Here is a 21,858-nt window from a genome sequence, read left to right as displayed (position 1 = left end):
AAAAAAAATAAGCAACTATTTTACAGTGAAATAGTGCCTACTGCAGAATAGTTGTAAGAGAAAAGATATTTCACCATATGCTGAAACTGACTGCTAATTTGAAATGTATACAGTATTTCAAACTTTGATAAAAAATAATTTGAGATTAAAGGCTTCATATAAGAATTCAATTCAGTTGAGCAGTTATCAATGATTTCATTTTTGCTATTGAAATATATCAAAATAATTTATTTTTGTTTGAAAGAAGAAAAGTGTATCATTTCAAAATAATACTGTTCCATAACAACAGGTATAAAAGCCTGTGCTCAAGATACTAGATTGCTTTGGTAAAGTTGATTTGAAACCAATGCACCATTTGTGTATTGAACTAGGTAGATTTTCCTTTTCATCTTTTTCACCTTTTCATACTGATGTCACTAGGAATACTGATGGCAAACACTAGGTTCAGAGCATACATACATTAGTTGTCTTTTTAAAATTATTTATTTCAAAACAGATATTTTTTCAATGAAGCAGGCCATAATCCTAATTACATACAGCATTACTCGGTGGAGTAATCCTTACTTGTGTGATGCTAGCATTAATAGACATTAGATCCAGAAAAAATTACAAATTAATTTCTGGTCCAGGTCAGAATGATCGTACTGATCATACTTTTTTTTTTTTTTTTTTTTACAACATTTAAGCTGGTCATGAACATTCTAAAATATTATATCCTAGACTATAAATTATTACTTCTGCATTACTCTTTCTCTTATTTGGTATAGACTTAGAATTGAATGCTCATATTTCCCAGCAACCAAACAAGGTAAATAAATGTGATATATTAGTACATCATCCCACCACTATGCATATGGTGCACATTAAGGTTGTATTCATTTACCATATGAATATAATTCCTTTTACCACATCAACTATTAGTTACAAGTTGTAAATATAGCATTGTTTTTCCTGGAACGTGAAGGTCTGCATTACATCATGAAGCACTAAATATCCTTATCCTTCTGGAGAATTTCATGCATATAGTTTTAGTGACACCTGAAGCTGAATACTGCCAAAAAAGCAGCATCAAAACTCTTTCTCTGTTCCGAGTCTTACAATACATACTACCTTCACTTTTGCCTGGATTGTGCCTCAAAACTTGCTTTACTATACCATTTGCAATTACTTACTCTGTCAAATGTTGAAACACATTCTCCCTTTCCAGTTGAAAACAAGGATAATACAGATGCTGTGCATGCTGTAGGATATGCTTTTAGCCAGAACAAATAAATATTCACAGCACACAAATTTACATGCTCATCAGAACCAAATCACTACAACTGTTAAAATGCTTTCTGAACCATCACAGAGTGCAATTGCAAGTTCTGCTTAATGAAGACCTTGCCCTCATATCTATCTATAAAATTACTTTCTTGGCATTATATAAATACATAATTAGATTGCTTATACAGTATTACTGCAAATTCCCAGACATACCACAATTCATCCACCTGTTAAAACTCCTTTTCCAGATTCAATATTTGGAGGCTAGAACCATCAATTATATGTGATTTATAGACTATGTGGAAGAATGAGGCCTCAATCTCTTTGAGGTGTCAATGTGTTACAGTTTTTTAAAAAATGACAGTAGCCTTTTGTAGCTGTATAATTTAAGGCTCTGTTCTAGGTTCATGCTGATAGCCCAGTGCTTGCTGCACTGGCTACAACAGTGCCCTGTGAAGAAACAGGGAAATTGCAGGTCCAATTGCAGCATCAGGGCCTCTGTTCACTAAGCTTTCATGGGGCTTTCATAACTGACATCAAACAGCACAACAAATGTTTGGTAGAATATTTAGTGGTTGTTACCCTTTCCAAAACATTCTTCAGATATTTTTATTTACTTTGTGGGTCTTCCCTATGAAATAAGTTTTACTGAATTTACCTTGTAAGCATAGAAAATGTTAACATTGTACTTGCTGAAATTCCAGTTTAAAAAAAAAAAAAAAAAAAAAAAAAGAAGTATTTCCTTTCTTTTTTATAGCCACACTTAACAAAACAATTCTGATATTTTCTATTTCAGTACACACATTAACCTTAAATTCATATTGTATTTTCTTATTACAATGCTAATAAAAAGGTGAAAAAAAATATACTAACAATGAAATCCAAATGTTTTTTACACCAAATATGTCAAAATCCATATATTTTAAATATTTTACTAGGCAGTGCTTTGGAGAGAATCAGGCCCAAGATCAGCTTTCAACACAATGCCAGCAGATGGTGCTATAGGACTCCTGCTTTACACACAATATTAAGCTACCTTGTCCAGCCATTTTTGAGAAACAAAGAATATTTGTTACGTCTGCAGTTAAATAATGTTAAAATATTATTGAATTATTTACTGCATTTTTATGAAGGAGGACACACAAAATAATATAATGCATATGGGTCAGAAAGTAAATGTGCTGTTGAACACAGAGATGAGCACATGCAGACTGTTTTAAACTCTCAGTGCTATACTATCATAGAGCAACGCTCTTTTCTTAGCAACCTGACTGCAGTGAATGGCATCGATAGACTTATTAGCCGCTGCAATTCCAAGCATATTTTAATGTTTGAAAGCTCTGCAGATTTTTAGCTATTAGAGTGAACCACCGTTTGACAGAAATTAACAATATTAATAGAAGAATTTTCATTTATAACTAATGCAATTACAGATTTAAGGACATTTTTGCAGGATACATGCAAAAGGGAATATTGACAGGTATAATTTTTACAACTACTTCCCAAATACTTTTTTTTTTTTAATTTTTAAGAAAAGACAATGTAAACTACTTGGGAAGTAAACTACTTCCCAAAATGTTTTTGTTTAGGAAATAATAGTTAAAATTTAAATAAATATTTATGCTATAAACATCATTTAAAATTTGGAGTATCTTCTCTATTTTAACATGGGTTTTGAAACTGAAAACAAAGGTTTGTATCATGGAGAAACTTGGGAACCAAAATGTAGGTGTAATTCAAGATGAGGATAAGGTCGGGGAAAGAGGTAAAGAGGGCTTTTTTGCTACCAAGTTAACATCAGGCAGAACTACTTGCAATCTGTGTGACTTTTCACTGCATGCAAAGGCAAGCACATATGTAAATCTTCATAGCATTTGGGTTTATAGGATTAGTGTGTCTGAGTACACAGAAATTATTATCTATGACATTACTCCTCTATCAACCAATGCAAAGATGCCCTTCAAGACATATTTTCAAAATTTAAATCACCTGCATTGTTCACATGAGAAAATAATTATCAAGCATTTATTAAAAGTTTGAATTTTCAAAATGAAAAATGTATATAGCTGTTGAAATACCATTTTTCTCCTTCTGCTACAGTAACGAATACAATTTAAGCTAATGAATTCTTTAGTCTCCAAACCATAGTTTTCATTTAATAATCATGTTAATTGAAAACCAGTCTTTCCGAAATTGAAATGCTGATTTAGCATTTCAAAAAAAGTATCTGTAAAAAAAAAAAAAAAAAAAAAAGGTTCTTTTTGAAGTAACTCAGAGAGTAGCTAGACTGTTCTTTGGCAAGACAGGAAACTGGTGATTAAATGTTAAGTCCTTTGGGAGATTTTGTGTTTTATAAATTGAAAAGATTATGTATTTTTAAAATCTATATTTAAGGAAGATATTCTACATGTTAACAACAGTAAAAGTGTTCAATGAATTCTCTCAATTAAATCTTGGTTAAACCCAGTAATTCTTTTTAAATATGAAATCACGTGCTTACAATCCCACATGTGCCCTGCTACACAGCTACAATACTAAAAGCATTTAATTTCTCTAACACACTTCAGAAAATCTGAATATAATACCCTCTAAAAATATAAAACTATGCAATGAAAGCACCACCACAATCCTCATGATGCAAATGTGGTACATACAGAGAGTAACATTTTCTAGCTTTATGGGCTAACATAAAAGAGGTAATATAATTTGTTTTATTCACATATGTGTGGAAGATCAATGCAATAACTCAGAAGAGATCACATTAGTATTAGTGGTAGTAATACAGTTATACACTGAGTCTCTATATTTCGTTAGTACCGGATACTTCTATTGGTTAACCCTTAATATCTTTAAGCAAAACAAATCTATATATTAAATATATTTTTGGTTTTTAAAATAATTATGAACAAATCTGTAGAAATTTTAAAACCAACAGAACAGTTGCATCATAGTCTATGAATAGTGCAAGAATAACAGAAAATCACTTTATCTTCACCTCAGCTATGAAAATGCTTACTATTTGTAGTAAGTAATTTTACTATGTACACCAAGGAAGTACAGCCAAAGAAGACAATTGCAATGAAAAAAACAACTTTGAAGACATTTGATTGATAGATTGACATTCACTATTCTGATTGGTCTCTACCTAGTGTGCAGAGGTGAGGAATCACTAAGAAGGCTGGAGGAAATGGGATATTCCAGCTAGTAAGACATTTGTTGGTGAAGGATTACAACAACAAATTCTCTGTAGCAATTTTTTTGGTGACATTTTTTAATTTATAAGACATTACTAGAGATGACCTTCTAGATAAGATTATAGCAAATAAAGCAAAACAGATCAAAAACTTGATGGTGAAAGGAGCTTACACAAAAGTGAAGAAGATACAAGAACATTCAAGATGCTTTATAAGGGGAAAAATAAGGGCAACAAGATAATTGTTGTAGTATTTTTGTTGTAGAAGTATTTTGTTGTAGAAGTATTTTTGTAAGAAAAGTTTCAATATATACAGAGTACTGCTCTGTAAGATCTCATGGGAGGTAAGTCTACAGAAAAACAAAGAAAAAGATAAAATGGATACTAGCAAGAACTGCTCTAATGCAAAGGAAGGGTAAGACAGACAAGATACCAGCTGGCATAATTGAAAGTTCTCCAGTGAAAAGGAAAAAAAGTTCTCCAGGAAACAGTCAGGCAGAAAGATTAAAATAGGTGTACTGTTCTAAGAGATAAGGTATGAGCAAGCAAGGACAAAAATGGAATTGCCAAGGAAAGATGAGGTACAACTAGCAATGACATCAGGAGTAAAAGTCAGTCTGTAAACACAAAAAGAATATTAGGATGTTCATGAGAAGTTGGTCCATTATTCAGTAAACAGCAAGAAAGCAATATCAATAGATGATGTCAGGCATTTCAAAGTATCTCAATAAAAGCCTTCAATGAGAAGGCAAGCTGCAGTCAGACAACAAACATAAGTAAAAGCAGCAGTGAGAACTGTTGTCTCATTTCAGAGAATACCTAAATGAAGTAAATGTTTGGTACTCAATTGGCCTGATAATGGTGATATGAAGATATCTTGAAAAAAACAAAAACAAACATATATATATATGTATATATATATATATATATACATATATATATATATATAGTGTTGTTTGTCTTTAAGAAATAGGCAAGGGAAGAAGTGAGAAATTAGATAGTTGTCTGGTTAATTCAATCAGACAGATAAAAATACTGGCAAAACATTTATATATATAAACACACACAATTTCCTCGAGGAAAACAAGGAGAAGAGTAACAGCTGATTTGGATTTGTCACAAAAAACTCATGTCTTAGCTATTTGTTTTCCTGCAATAGCAAGTAATCAGATTTGTGTTCAGGGAGATGCCACATATTTTGACTTTAGTAAGGATTCTGGCAGTTTCACATGAGCAATTTCATATGGAAAATAGAGAAGCACATGTTTAGAAGATGGTACTATAGGTCAGATAAAAGGCCAATCGGAAGGTTGCATTCCAAAAGCTATTCATTGTCAAAATGGTAAATATATCAATGAATATTCCTGGCCTGTGCAATGTTTAACATTTTCTTTAATGACCAATTTGATAGAATAAGACTGCAAATTACATTTGCAGACATGAGTTGCTGCAAGGACAAGATGAGAATTGTGAATGCATTTAAGAAATTGGAGAAACTGTCTAAAAATATATATATATTTTTAGGAAGGGTAAAAACAAGGTTCCACAGTCAAACTGCACAGCAGAAGAGTAGCTAGGGATTCTTCAGAGAAGACTGAAACTTATATTGGCTCATACACTTAAAGGATTAACTTTTAAAGAATTAACAGTTGTGCTGTTTTGACACAAACAGGTACCCCACATGGACGTGAGAAGTAGTGCTTTATAAAACTGACTCTTCTACTTATTACTAAAAGGGCTTCAACTGCAATGTCTGCTTTGAGAAAGACAGACAATTGAAGAGAAGAACAACAACAACAAAAAAGAATCAGAGGTTTAGAGGAACATGATTTATGGCAAAAGCCAGAAAGAACTGGGTTAGTTAAGTCTGGAAGAAAAGATTTCGTGGGTCATAGTAATCCAAATAAGTTGTTGTTGCACAGAAAGAATCTGTCTTCTACACAAAGAATAAATATATGTGACAGAATTAAACTGAAACGAAATAAAACAAAACAAAACAAACAAACAAAAAGAACCTGGACAGTAGTTTGAACACTGGGAAAAGATTTCTAATGATAGGGCTTTGGGGCCTGTAAAGCCCCAAAATATATCTGCCAAAGTTTTTAATAGCAGGTTGACAAACATCACTCAAGAATGGTTTTGATGTAGTTTTCCCAAAGCTTTCTTTGGGAAAAGTGACCAAAGTTCCTGTCAGCTTTGTTTCCTATGTATCAGTCATTACAAAGTAAAATGCAATCCCTCAACCTAGGAAATGTCCAAACACTGAGTTGCCACTTGAGCTTCAAAGAGAGAGTAGGATCTGAAAGTGATGCAGACCATTTGTATGCAAATGAATCCTCTCATCTGTTTCCCTCCCTGCCACCCCCCACTTCTCGCCTCCCCTCCATCCCATCTCACTAGGCTGGCCAAGTGCAAAACCTCGCATGCTTCTGCAAGTGCACCGCCCTCTCTGAGTACCCTATGCATATAACACCACCGTATTCGGGAATACCATGAGTTCTGAAGCATTATGTCACGTCCCCAAGTGGGACTTTGCTATTAGATCAGAGTCTCTAAATATGCAAAAGCCAACCTTGTGACAGAGATCACACATGGGCTTCAAGGAGTACTAAGCGGAGGGTTTGCATCCTCTCCCTCCTGCCTCCCCCACCTCCCAAAGCCAGCCCCATGCCAAGCAGAGAAATATAAAAGGCCCTTATGCTATCCAAAGTGACTTCACATCTCCACAGTAAATTATGCTAATTAATGTGAACTTAACATGGCTCAGGGCTTTTCTAAAGGATACGACTATTTCAGATACTTTGCTCTGTTTTTAATTATTTCAAGGCTTGGTCAGAAATTGTCCACAAAAACATTTCTGCAAGAGAAAATGCCTGTGCACCGAAGTGAAGTACTGCCATTGTTTCCACATTTTCCAAAACAATTTATTTAGAAAGAATAAACCCTACATTTGATCAAAGAGCATGGTGGAGTATTTTTTGAATTTCAGGTTTTAATTTGAGAAGAAGGAAAAAAGGACTTAACCTAAATGTAATCAAGCTGTTTGGTGAAGAATAAAAATAGTTTCCAGCAGATGTGTCCCATGGAGGAATTTGTATCTTTGAGATTTAAATTCATCAAATTTGGCTTAAATTGATCAATGCAATCGAGAGGTATATAAAGTAAGCAGACAGTGAGACTGCATAGGTATCATTTCTCTAAGAGGTCAGCTTAAAAGTTAAAAATTAAAGAATGTAAATAATGACTATTTCAGTAACATGTTTCTTCTGTTAAACCAAAAATGTAAAGAATTTTTCCATACAGTCCAGTTGGCCAGAAAATTGTCCTTGATAAAGACTATCAAACAAAACACTTATTTATCACGTATGGCATAGCCCACCTGGCTTGTCAGCTTGAGTTAAGTACCATTCTAAAACATGAATACATGCAGCCAGAGATCAAGAGCCCAGTGCTTCCTAAAGTAATGAAACCAGATAAAGGAACTAAAATAAAATGTAACTGGTTGGAGTAGTGGGTGCCCAATGGGATAATATTTAGGGTAACTTGGTCATACTGGTCTGATGACTGATATATATCAGAGGCACCAGGAACTATGAAAGAAGGAAAGAAATGTTCCTGGTTTAGATTATTTTGCTCAGACCTCTCTAGCTTCATGATTTGGCTACAATCATGGCTATTTAGATGCCTGTTGCCAGTAAGTCATTTTTAAGATAGAAATTAGAGATAATTAAAGAAAGAAAAAATATGAAAGTATCAACTCCAAGAGCATCTAAAATTACAATGAATAACGATCATTTAAAGCATGAATAAAATACACATCAAGGTAAAAAAAAAAAAAATCATAAGCTTCAAACACAAAGAAACAACATCAGACAAGTTAAATAGCATCCCACAAATGGATCAAAGATACAGTTGCAGTAATGGAACTCAAAACCCAACAAATCTACTGGTGCTTTCCATTTCTGACAAAATCAGAACTAAGCAAAACCAGCTCTTTTTATTTGTGTTTTCAAAAAAAAAATAAAATAATTGATTGAACAGAGACGCCTATAGAAAGCTATTTCTGGGAAAAATTAAATCCCCAGATTACCATCTCTTTGAAGCAGAAACTGTCTTTTGCTATACACTTCTAGGCCAATATATAGTGCCATGAGATTCCAATTCATTACAAAGCTTTCCAGGCATGCTACATCACAAATAAATAAATAAATAAATAGAATTCATAAGAACCATTGTATCTCCCTTAAAGTGCAAGTTTAGTAGGTCTAGTAATTATAAACAAAGACAATCATCAGTAGTTAAAATAATCTAGCATTAACTTTGAAAACTGCAAAACTTCAGTATCTTAGACATTTGCATTAGAGAAGATGGTCAATGGATTAAAACAAAACATACAGACCTACTCTAGTCAGACACTACTAGCTACAAAATCTGAGCATGTGATCTGCCAAGGTCATAAAGGAACCCATAGCCTCAAAGCCTTGTTCACAAAACAGGCGAGTCTCAAATCCTGTGCCAAGTACTCAACAAGAACTTCTCAGGACAGGCCTGGAAATTGCTAAGATGGGCTGTTCTTGCAAGCCTTGAAAACAGTGTAAGGAGACTCCTACAGATGTTCACTCCTTCATCGAGGAGTATCTTGAGTTTGCTCCTCAAAAGGACAGCTTTTCCCTTTAGGATTTACAAGCTTACTTGACTAATCTGTCAAGCTCTTAAATGCCTTTCACAGACTTTTGGGAGTTTCCAGGTCTACAAGCTCTGCAAAAATAGTGCAAAGTTTGCATTTTCTTTAAATTGACAGATTACAAAATACATACATATAAAGTATGTGCAGAGATTTTGTTCCTCAACCAACGCCATGTTTATTTAGCAATGCTCATAAAATTATGCTAGACATTTCAAAAGGTCCCATCCCTTGAATCAGACTGTTGGAGGAATAATTCTGATAGATTGCTTACATATTCTGCCTGAAGTTCCTGTGATTTCATGACTGGAACCTCTGAATCTTGTGCAATTTTTGAATAGTTCTCAAATGCACAACGAACATCAAACAATTTACATGTTAGTCAGATATTTATTCCGATATTAAACAGTTGTGCTTCTTCAGAATAGTTCACAGGATGCAGCGTTAATTGAACCATCTCCCTCCTTCCCTTCCCTTCCCTTCCCTTCCCTTCCCTTCCCTTCCCTTCCCTTCCCTTCCCTTCCCTTCCCTTCCCTTCCCTTCCCTTCCCTTCCCTTCCCTTCCCTTCCCTTCCCTTCCCTTCCCTTCCCTTCCCTTCCCTTCCCTTCCCTTCCCTTCCCTTCCCTTCCCTTCCCTTCCCTTCCCATAAATCCAGTTGGGTAATAGACTCAGCATGAAACACGCAACCAAACTGAATAACTTGGAGGATGATGGATAATTGTTGACATTATATGAAATCATAAGCTAATTGTTACATCTGCCAGATGTAACAGTACTTCTTGTTCTCCAAATGTCCATTTTGTCTTTTGCAGACATAAGTTCTTACTAGTCAGAGAAGACTGAGTGAATGGCAGAAAACACTCTTCTGAAGAAAGACCGAATATACTGCTTCTCACCCCTTCCTACTCAGGCCATTTTCTTTTTGGCTAAACAAGGAGAACAGAACCATTATTTGGCCATGATGTCCCCCTCCACTCACACAGGTAAGTTCTCACCAGCTATCTAAAAAGCCTGAACTCTGAGCTGTGAACTGTCTCTTTCAGGATTTTTCTCAAGCTGTATGTCTGCCTTCTTTGTTTTGGGAATCAGAAATTATTTTTTGTGATGAGTAAAAGCAGCATAATTACAAGATCACTTTCTACCTTGTCTAGTATATAATGCAGGCACAGTTACATTGAACGGTCATGTAGTTTCATTATTTTCCACAGAAAATGATGAGTTAAAAGACTGAGTTTCCATAAGTAATAAGATTTGGGATTCCTTGGGAAGTGGAGGAAGACGGAAGATATCAAAATCTTTGGGAAGTGTGAAGTGAATTTGGTTGAGGAGCAATTTTAACTGAATTAGGCGGAAGCAGCATTACTCTGACTTATTAGTTTGATTATATGGTTTGAGCCTAGTTGCTTGCACTGGAACCAATTAAAATGCCTAGTACATGACAGCAAGGATTAAGCTCATAGCGCTCTACCAAAGTGTGAAATAAGTTTTTGCGTGCTTCTTTAATCCTTCCCATGTGTCTGCCCTTCTTTCACCTAAATATCCAGCTCAGGCCATTACACATCTCATTACAATGACCATGGTCTAAGTTAAAATGCAGTATTTGAATAACGTTATTGATAGCTGAGATACCACTATGAGAATCTATGAGCATCAGATTACAGTTGCATAGAACACAGTCTGCATTGGAGTGATGTATCATTTGTTTGTTTTAAGCAATCCAAATGCAGGTCTGTCATGAAATCATCACGTGGAGAGAAAAAGATCTACCCAGACTGAAAAGGAATCACACTAGTTCCTTCCTCTCCCTCCCAGAGCCACTCATCCCCATGTGAATGAGTGACAAGACCAAGAATGTATTTGTAATGCTCAGCATCTGTTGACTTTAAAAATCTCTACACTTGCTGTAAAACAAGCACTGTTTATACTCAACTTTTACATTTAAACTAGAACTGACCACAACTACAATAAGGAAACACTGTATTTTGACATCAGCATTTCCTAAAATTCTGTCTCACAAGATGTTCATCCAAGTCATTTTCAGACAACTTCCTTATAAAACAGGTTTTGCTTACCTCTTGGATTATCACCAATGATGTTAGTTTTGCCATTCCAGTACCAAAGCAGCAGTGTTGCATCACGTGATCCTGACAGAATATAACAATTTCCTCCAATATAGGATTCAGAACGAGCAAGACAGGTTACAACATCCCAGTGGCCAAATATTACTTGTATCAGTCTCCCTGAAACAAATCACACACAGAATCACAGAATTTCTAGGTTGGAAGAGACCAATAAAATCCTTTGTTTTAAAAGTACACTTTAATGCTTTGCCAGGCACATTAACTACATTACAAAATGTTTCAGAAATATTTTCTGTTTAAAAATAGGTTCAAAGAAAAACTATAGTGGATAGTAGTACTTTTTTTCTTAACTTGATGGAAACAATTAAAAAGTGCATTAGTCTATATAAAAGCTCTAAAAAAAAAGGCTTCAGTCCATAAAGATCATATTTAATTCAAAGGCCAATCATGTCATGGTTTTTCTTTAAGTTTACGAAGAAAATGACAGGAAAAATACAAATATGATGATGATGTGGGAAATGGAAGCAGAAGATGTTACAGAACATTTAGGACCCATAAGAAATTGGTAGTATGAGAATTGCCTACAAATTATAGCATATCCAGCTATTGAGCATATCCTTAAACAGAAAAAAAAAAGAGATTCAGTTAAAAAAAAAAAAATTACATTTATTTCAACCAACATCCTTCCCTTTTAAAAAATCCTGTAATATCCATAAAATCTCTGAAAACAAACACAGAAGAAAAAAAAAAAGGATAAAAGGATAACAACACTTATCTATTCGTATAGGACAAATATGTGGGCCCTTGTCAGGCACATATAACGTTAAAAGGAAAGGAAATCACAGAATCACAGAATCACAGAATTTCTAGGTTGGAAGAGACCTCAAGATCATCGAGTCCAACCTCTAACCTAACACTAACAGTCCCCACTAAACCATATCCCTAAGCTCTACATCTAAACGTCTTTTGAAGACTTCCAGGGATGGTGACTCCACCACCTCCCTGGGCAGCCTGTTCCAGTGCCTAACAACCCTTTCAGTAAAGAAATTCTTCCTAACATCTAACCTAAAACTCCCCTGGCGTAACTTTCTCAGGCATTTAAAAATGTGTCCTTCAGGAGTCTACATAAACATGAACATCACAATTACTCTTTAATGTTAACTAAACTGGACAATATTTTCAGATAAAAATGTAAATTTGGATGCTCATGCAAAGCGAATTTGCATGTGGAAGAGTGAACATGTGTAAGGCTGACAGTGAAGATCTCTGCCAGACCACCCTGCCACAGGGAGAACAAACAGGTGGGGAAAGCTCCTTCTTCAATATCTGGCTGAAGACAAAGAGATCACTTGCCAGAGACTGGCTCCTACACAGAAAACACTTCAGGGGCCTCACTGGTTTCTGGATCTGTCAGCAGCATTTATGGTTCTATGAAATGAGAGTGTGAGCACTAAAATCCATCTCACTAGATATGCTGAAGCCTGACAATTGCAGATCTAGTTGGGAAAGGACAAAAGATATACCCACACATGCTTCGTATGAGCCTATTTGGCCCATTCAGGTAACTTGGGCTAGGCCAAATTCTGCATCCAACAACACAAGGGAGTGTGATGCCACTAACCAGTAACATAGGTTTTCTCAGCCTTAATGACCATGCACCCATTTGTATTTTGGACTTAGTAAAGAATTTGGAAGAACGGAAGGGATAAAAGAGATCCTGCTTTAGCAGAATCAATGATATATGAAAAAAAAAAGAGGGGGGGATAAGGGGGAAGGATTTCAGTACTACTGTACTTGAATTAAAATGCTCTGAAAAGTGTTTAAAAATAATAATTAGTAATGTGACAAGTAGCAACACAAATTAGTGTTGCGACTCAAATTAGGCACATCTCAATAACATCTTGTGGTGCATGAATTAACAATAGTTGGTCAATCACATAGTATGGGTAGTGGAAAGCATTCATAGCTCTTTCTACACACTACAAGGGCATTGTATTCATAACTAATAACTACTTAACACTTAATAATGAATAGACCTAAATGAGAACAAGGATGTCAATAACCTGATGTATAACAGAAGATCAAAAAGTTAATTGCATTAAAGTGGAGAAAACCAGCAAAAGCAAGAGATAGGTGTGAGCATCTTCCAAAAAGGAGGATTATTTACATTGGTACATGAAGAGAAAACAGAATAGAATGGTATAATTTAAAGGAAATTTAATTTAAAGGAAACTTATACATAGGATTTAGAATGAAACACTGGCAAAACTCATAAGTTAAGTAGAATCCTCCAAGAGAAATTGTGAAATGAGTCATTATCGCATGAGCATGTTCAGACTGGAAGGGACAAAACCCATGAAGGCATACCTACAGTACAGATCTACCTTGTATCTCTAAGGAGAGTGATCAAGTAGGTCTTCCTATCACTAACCTCTGTAAGTCTATAACAGCACTCTAAAGCAGTCACCTCTGTATAACAAGGCTTTGCTTTGGGCCAAAGATGTCACTTAAGTGTCTCAGATGCTGACCAGTCAACAGATTTGGTCAGAGAAATTACTGAACTTCAGAGCTGGGAAGGGAGCAATGAAACACTCATGGGCAACATAACCTCCTTTTGGCAACACACAAGAACATCTTAAAAAGTGCATGTTTTTCCTTGAAAATTCAAGTTGGCAATTACCTGGTTTAGATTTGAAAGTAATTTAGCTATATGACATATTTTTCACTTATATACCCTTAGGTATTCAAATACCTGAGGTGATTTATGCTCTTAGAACACAAGTTTATGTTATAAACATTGCTGAGTTATAGAGATTTCTCTTTCAATTATACTCTATGTTTATAGGTTCTGTTCTTGAAAACAAACATTTTTCAAGGCTATTTGTTTGACAGTTGTTCATGTAGTTGTACTTACTAGTTTTACTTTGTTATCATGGAGCAAAGGTTCAGTCAATTCCATCAAAATCATCAAAGTAAAAAATACACTTTTGTTTGTTTTCTTCTTCATATTAGTAAAAAAAAATCATTAATCTCATAAGAGTTCCTCAACTTTCTTTTCTTTCCTTTAATATGAGTTGTCCTCTTCATACGGTAATATCAAGTAATATCAAACATTACCATACTCACTCAGATATCCCTTTTTGACAGAACAAATTTTCTAGTTAATGTTTTATTTGACAGCTGTGCTACAAATAATTAAAATAAAAATAAGACTCAAATCTCTGCACTACTGAATCTCAAAAGCTGTCTAGAAATCATTACCACTGCTGGAGGAAGGTTTTATTGTGCTTCTGCTGTGCTAGCTGTGCTGAGAACCCATGATTTATGTTAAAAGTATTTCCTGCTAAAAACAAAACCCCCAAAATCTAATAGGAGAAAGGTCCTCTTTTCCTGTAAGAGCAAAATATAATTGAATTCAACTCTTGTGATAACTTGCTATTATGCTTTACTGATCATATCACCTTTCTCCCTTGCTCTTCTGCTGATTTCAGAGTAAGCATCTCACTGCTCTAGTCTCATTTTAATTCCAAGCAAAATAAACTACAACTGAATTTACCTGATTTAAGCTAGAGCTAGAGTTGCTATATAGACAAACAGGAGACACACAGAAGATGACTTTTTTGCAACTTTTTTGACAACTGTGCTTTGTTTTATATCATAATTAGTTATGCTAGTATCAAGGTGCCTAGCATATCTGACTTACGCACAGAGGACATAACTTAATGAAGCATGCATAGTTAAGACAGATACAGGTGAAATAATATAGCTTCCTTCCATAGAAATAAGATAAAATAAATCCTCCAACATCAAAAGAAAGCTATCTGTTCATATAAATCAAGGATATACACTATTTATTGTAGCTAACTAAATTTTCCGGAGATCTTTAAATTCACAGGTTTCATGAAAATTTGTGACATCAGTGAGAAAATTAAAGTAAAACAGGTCTAACCAGATGTCTGTATAATGAATTGTAGCCAGTCAACATAAAGCAAATGGAACTTCTCATTTATACTTAAGGTCTTAAGAGTGCAAAAATGACAGATATGTTGTACTGCTAAAATATGCCATGAGATTTAGTCTTAACAGATTTGCATAAAGGACCATCCTATTTTGTAAAATATTTTGGTTTGCCAAGTGTGAAAAACACCATTAACTAATGTATTTAAGAAATGATGACAAACATGTAGGATATTCCCTACAGATTAATAACTTACTGGAAAGCTTGATGGCACACACACACACATTAACCACACTGGGTCATTAATCCCAAAGAAGTACCTTGCAGTGAGGTCGCTATTCCCATTATAAGATAATGAAAGGGAGAAAATCATACCTATTTTTTCTGGGGGCTCCATAGGATTTAAATTCCCGCAGCTCTTACACTCAAAGGTTCTTTTCTATTTAGCATGATACATGAGTGACTTCAACTGTTTGGATACATGCCGGTTGACAGACTAATTTTACTGCTACCCATTACTTTGATCAGCTTATGTTATACAAAAGAATTCAGTAGCTCCAGATCAATTTTTCTAGTATATCGTAGCTTTCAAAGGTTTTCATGAGTATTCCTTTGCCAGATTTCAAGACTTCACTTTCGAACTTAAGTAGAAGGGTTTGTACTTATTCTATGATGCTTGCCTGTATTTTCTTAAAGAAAATCTCTGGTGCTTAAAGCCAACCAGAGTTAAATTCAAGTAGGTGCTTTAAGTATAGTTAATTCTCCTCATATACCAAGCTTCACAAAAACCCATTAGAGGCATTTACTTGTGAAACTACAATGTAAGGGCAGGCAAGCCTCTCACACAGTCATATGGATTTGAAGTGTGATGCTATGGCTAAATAAGAGCTCCTTGTCTTATGTCTGCCATCATTCAAAAAAGACAAAAACAAAAACAAAAAACATGATGGTATACAATACACAGTAGAGGTAGAAAGAAAAGATCTGACAAATATTTATCAGTAGGTGAATAAACACACTCCACACTCTACTCTCTCCTCCCACCCCCTCTCTCCCTCCCCATTCTTTCTTTATTTGAAACAGTAGGATGATGATGAACAGAAAATCATTCAGGCTATTCCCGTATTTTAAAAATACATTACCTGAGTCGGTAGAATAAACTCGGAAACTCTTGTCCCAGAAGCCACAGACCAAGATGTAACGATTATCAGAGGTGATGACAAAACACTGGGAATGTACCTGAATGCTTTGGTCTAAAAGGTCAGTGATTTGCCTTCTGTGCATACCTGTATTGCTGGCTGAACAGAAAGACACAGAAATCAATAAATTTCAGCATCCACGTACAAAGAACAAAAGCACATTTTAGAATCTTTATGCTCACACCAGAACTATTTCTTACTGCTGTTACTTGTTTTTGTGGCAGGGATATTTCCTTTCTGTTTTTACTATAAAATACTAATTACACTTCTGGGAACAATGATAATTCCTGGTACTATATATTCTAAAATAGAGGAAATCCTTTCTTTAAGTAAAATGTAACTGACAAATATAAATGAAAGACTGCAAAAATGAAAAATACATAAAAATGTAATAAGCTTCCCACCCCAAAATTTCTAGCATAGGAAATTAAAAATGTGTATGTACAGTGCTATATAGTGGCTTCGATGCAGCAAAGAACAGACTTATGATTTTTAAACTGTATACAAGTAGTGTTTCATTGCAAGCATTGTAATTTAAAAAGAATAACAGCAACAAATATTACCACCAGGCTCTTACAGAGCACTTCGCACATTTTGAGCACTGCACAGAAATTAACGATCTCATATCCACAGCCTGCTTTTGAGCTGAGAAATAATATTTATCCTACTTTGGTCACCTGCTGTGTTTTTTGTTTTTTTTTTTTTGTTTTTTTTTTTTTTTCATGTAATCTTGTATTGTGAACCAACAGAATGGACAGTAATCAAGGAACATATTTTTGTATTATATTTTGTCTTATTAACTGATGCATTCATGTATGTTCATATAGGTCCCAATAGGTATATACCATGAACATCCTACTCTGTAAAGAGAACTTTTAATATGCTTTGTTCTTGAGGGAACCTGGCTCCCATCCCAAGTAAATAAGTTCTCCTTAGCCTGGGTTTGTCTGCCAACTGCTCAAAGCACCATCACTTCCATTCCAGGTGGACTGTGGGCCCTGTCTCTGTACTGGTCCAGTGTTCTTCTCGACAATTTGTTCTTATCTTCTTTCCATTCTCAGAGGCTAACCATCCCCTAAGCTTTGCCCTTATTCCATTTACTCTGTATCAAAGCCTTAACTTATTTATGCTTTCATTATGTATAAAACGTTGATACCGTGTTGTCCATATTGGTAGCAAATAATTCTGTAAGGTACTGTTACTTGCTGTGCAGGTAACACATAACAGAGCATTGATCACTGCGGGGACCACTTAAAGAGCAACAACAGTGCTTAATAAATGCACAGTGAAGTGCTCTTTATTACTGTGGCAAAATAATGGCAAATAAAACCAAAGAAACGTTCAGATCAACGTATTCAGTATAGCTAAGACTTTGAAAAGACTTTTCATCTAAAAAAAGAGGTCTATAATCTACATCATATCAGACATTACTGTTTTATATCTTCCTGTGCAACTAGAAAATGAGGAAAATGTGAATTCCTCCTTATGACTAAGACAGCAACAAGATTCCTGCTATAACCATAAAAGTGTAATTTTGTAGTCCTCTTAGGTGCCATTTCTAGGTAAATGTGTCTAGCCACAATTAAGAACCTTTAATATTATCTACATAATTACTTGCTTGTACCCAATGATGCTACTTAACAGTGACAAAGAAACCTTTAAACCTTTTAAACTATGTCCAATGTAATCACAAGGCTGATTTGAGATCTATTGTACGAAAAGAATTTAAAACATTTTTCAGAACGTATAATGTTAATTTTAAAGGTGCTTATACCAAAGAAAAATATATTTTAAAGTAAAGATATGCCTAAAAATGGTATTTTAATCTTGAAAATTGTGAAAAATGTAAGAGATGATAAGAAAGTCATTCTTCACAAAGGGTAGAAAAATCATCAGGCTCAGTGTGATTTGTTGTCTGGTTTGAATTTTTTTACTGTGATATTTGTTTTTAAGATCTATTTGATTGCAGGCTTTAAAGAATACACATTTCCTGCTCCAAACATATTTTTGGATGAAATCTATTTCAAGAAGTAAAACAGAGTTACAGCACATGTTTTACTCATTATAAATTATAATTACTCCATTATTCAGAGGGAATTGATTGCAAAAAACTTTCGGAAAACATTTCAATTTTATCAGCTCTGTAAAATGGTTTAATATGCCCAGAGTGTTCCTGACTTAATTATCATAGAGCTTATCTAGCAAAATGGCTACACAGCAACAATCTGTATCTATAGACCGATACTATGCAGTTCCTACTGATGTGTATACTCATTTTTGAAATTAATTCTCACTGGCTGACAAAATGCTCATTCCACCCTATCTAGAGAAGTTCATTTTTGTTCTGTTCCATACTTGTATATCTGTTTGCTTTAGTTCTTTTTCACTTAAATTACCATTGACAGTTTAAAAAACAGAGCTAAGTTTGTACTCTAATATAATTGGGGGGGGAGGAAGGGGGGGAGAATCTCTTTTGTTCTCCTGTGAACTGTTGCGCAATTTGTTTATGTTTGGGGGCTAGGTTGTAAAGACTTTTCGGGTGTTGATCACTTTGAAGGCTCCATTTGCCAGGCTACATGCTCCCAAGTTACAGTCAAGGATACACTCCCCAAAGTATGGCGCTGCTATGAAAGAACTGACCAAACTCTAACCATGCTAATAGAAAAATCAGCTCTATATAAACTAATAAACCTCTATAATAAAAAGTCATGAATTGAATCTATTACACTGAGTCATTAAATAGAAGTTAGACATTCCTCCACCCCTTTTTAATAAAAGAAAAACATACACAAATTTAACTAGTGATGGTGATCAAAAGATGCAATACCCTTGAAAAATGAATACTAATATCTCAATACTAAAACCGAGTGGGCAATATATTTCAACTTTGAAACCGCTTTGCAATTACACATTAATCCCCTCTGCCTGAACAGCAGGTCTATGAAGAAAGGATTGATCTCCTTTAATGATGAAACCCTGGCACCATGGTTTTATTTTTCACAACACGGTGCAGTTAAGAACCCCACTGTTATTATGAAAATTTCCTCAGCAAAGGAGCTCCATCACATTACCAGTGCACCAATTCATCATAACGTGCCTCGCTCCTGCTCATCAACAAGTCTGAGTGATGAAAAGATCCAATATTATCCTGACAGTACTTCATGCACATTCTCAATCACACATTATTACAGCATCCATATTAATTTTCACTGACACGCGTCCTAGGCCTGTTCAAATTAGGCAAACCAACGAGGGGGAGTTGATGAAATACCAGCATAGCCACAGCTCATTGCATTCCAATTTGCATGCAAATGGTTTATCAGGAAAATTCCATTCCCAGCAACCAGCAAGTGAAAAACAACCGTAATCTACACTTCAGGGCCACCATACAGAGCTTAATGAATCGCAAAGAGAGAAGGAAGTGACAGACCTATGAGAGGATCGATTTCCACTGGCAGCTGGTAAGGCTGGTCTTGTACAGCACCTTGATGAGCTGGAATTCAGGAAAGAAGATTTTAAAACTCTGCATTTTTTTAATATGTGATGCCACATACATTTTATAAATCAAAATTATGTCCATTTTTTTAACCATCCAAGATTCTTCTGCACCATTAAAAAAAATAAAATAATCCAGGTGCTTTCACAGGCTGCTTATTAAACATTTATTTTAGATTAGTGCTATTCTGAATGTATGCCATCAGCAGCAGCTCCGGTCCTGAGCCATAAGCTCTAGCAGATGCTTTACTGGCAACCTCTCCTGTCGCAACAAAACAAAATTAAGTGGTAAAGAGCACTGAAAACAAAATGTGACAACCATCTGCTGACTGTAGCAAATACTATTTTCTCCTTTACTTTTTAAGCACTGCTTTGAACAAGTAAAGCACAAAGGACTTTTTTTAATATGTCAGTTTATGATGCACACAGGGAAATCTTATAGTCATACAGTATTTAAGGAATCGTCTATCACCAAAAAACATTTATTTGCAATTTTGCATAGAAGTTTATACATAATTCTGCAGACCTACATTTCATCTGAGCACCTGACATGACAGTGAGATGTTTGCCCCCTGAATTTTCTTTCAGCGCTAAAAAAAAGGCTATTTTTTTTCCACAGCTTTGCTAAAAGCAAGCAACTCCCACCAAACAGCCCAAGACATTCTTGCAAGTGGAACAAAACATAATGGCTGAATACTTACATCTATGATTTTTCTAACTATCCTCCATAGCTTAATATAAAAATTAGTATCATCTGAACAGTTTCCTGAGAAATTGGGAAGTCAAGGTTCTGTTGTGATGAAACACTAATGCAGAACAAAATAGGAAATCTGCATGACAAAATAGAGGCCCTCTGTTGGGTACTAGTGCCATTAGACATCAGCAAAGCCACCAAACTCATCTACAAAAGCAGTAACGATATTTTTAATACACATCATTGACAACTAGTTACTTGGCAACTTAATGTTCTTATCATGATGCCTCATTAGTAAAGACAATGCTCAGCCCACAGCAGGAGATAAAGAGTAGTACTGATACCTGACCTGTAACCTCAGCAAATCCCATTTTGGTATAAAATTTGAAGGCAACAATAGCGAAGACTAGTTTCAGGTGTCCATATCCGGATCTCTTAAGTGTGGTATACCACTAACGGCCTGCAGGCTTGATCAAGATGCTCTCACAGAGGTGGGATGAAGTGTTTTTTTGTTGGGTTCTGTTTTTTATTTGGCTGGTATCAGGGTTTTTATTTTGAACTGTAGGTTTTCTCAAGAATTATGTAAAGGTATGACAACCTTAAAATATCTCCAAATAAAAAAAAAAAAATAGTGACTCAAAAGCACAGATTACTATTCTCCCTTTCAGAACAGAGGGAAAAAAAAACAATATGTGAAGGTTTCGTTCAACTCATAATAGTTGATTACTACACTCAAAAACCAGTGGCTACTCTTAACAGTTGCTTGTTTTCTCACAGATGACCAACCAGCAGGCTTATGAGGAAGTCAAAATCAACTCCTACCATTTCAGAATCTTTTCTCTTCCCTTGACTGTGGCACATCCTCAGAGACATTTTTAAAAGGCTGGGTATTATATGCCCAAGGTCACACATCCAAGGTATGAGAGTATATTGTCATCCTCCTTTCAAACAAATGTCAAGAGCCCTGTAAATAGTTCTTGCTCATACTATGTTATCTAGACAAGCCTCCCTTCCTCCCTTCCTTCACGCCTTTCTTTTTAAGCATTTCTTGGGTGGGTGAAATAATACGTAGATGTTTCTATTTGCACAAAGTTGAGAGGTAATTTGTAAGAATCAGGAAAAAGCATGGGAGTTATCTGTCTTTTTTTTCAAAATGTAATCAGATACCTTAGCAGGAATTTTAGTGATATGAGTATTACTTTGGTGCAAATATTTTCTATATAAGTTATTTGAGTAGAAACTCTTTTTTTCCCCTTTTTTGAAAAGCCTTTGACCAGATTTACTGCAC

The 21,858-nt window shown here is 35.1% G+C and overlaps 1 protein-coding gene across 4 annotated transcripts in view; it reads right to left on the bottom strand.

Annotated features, from left to right (window-relative positions):
- The window catches only part of LRBA (LPS responsive beige-like anchor protein), a 391,064-nt gene that overhangs the window by 17,846 nt on the left and 351,360 nt on the right, over positions 1-21,858 (bottom strand). For all 4 annotated transcript variants that reach the window (XM_072037390.1, XM_072037391.1, XM_072037392.1 and 1 more), the window contains 3 exons: positions 19,812-19,874; positions 16,325-16,480; positions 11,216-11,383 (listed from right to left, as the gene is read on the bottom strand). In XM_072037390.1, coding sequence (XP_071893491.1) covers positions 11,216-11,383; positions 16,325-16,480; positions 19,812-19,874 — 387 coding nt within the window. The remainder of the gene's footprint in view (positions 1-11,215; positions 11,384-16,324; positions 16,481-19,811; positions 19,875-21,858) is intronic.

The sequence above is a fragment of the Anas platyrhynchos genome, chromosome 4 (genome assembly GCF_047663525.1).
Source record: "Anas platyrhynchos isolate ZD024472 breed Pekin duck chromosome 4, IASCAAS_PekinDuck_T2T, whole genome shotgun sequence".
Taxonomy (NCBI): domain Eukaryota; kingdom Metazoa; phylum Chordata; class Aves; order Anseriformes; family Anatidae; genus Anas; species Anas platyrhynchos.
Note: the sequence above shows the minus strand (reverse complement) of the source record. Positions and strands in the feature narration are given on the sequence as shown.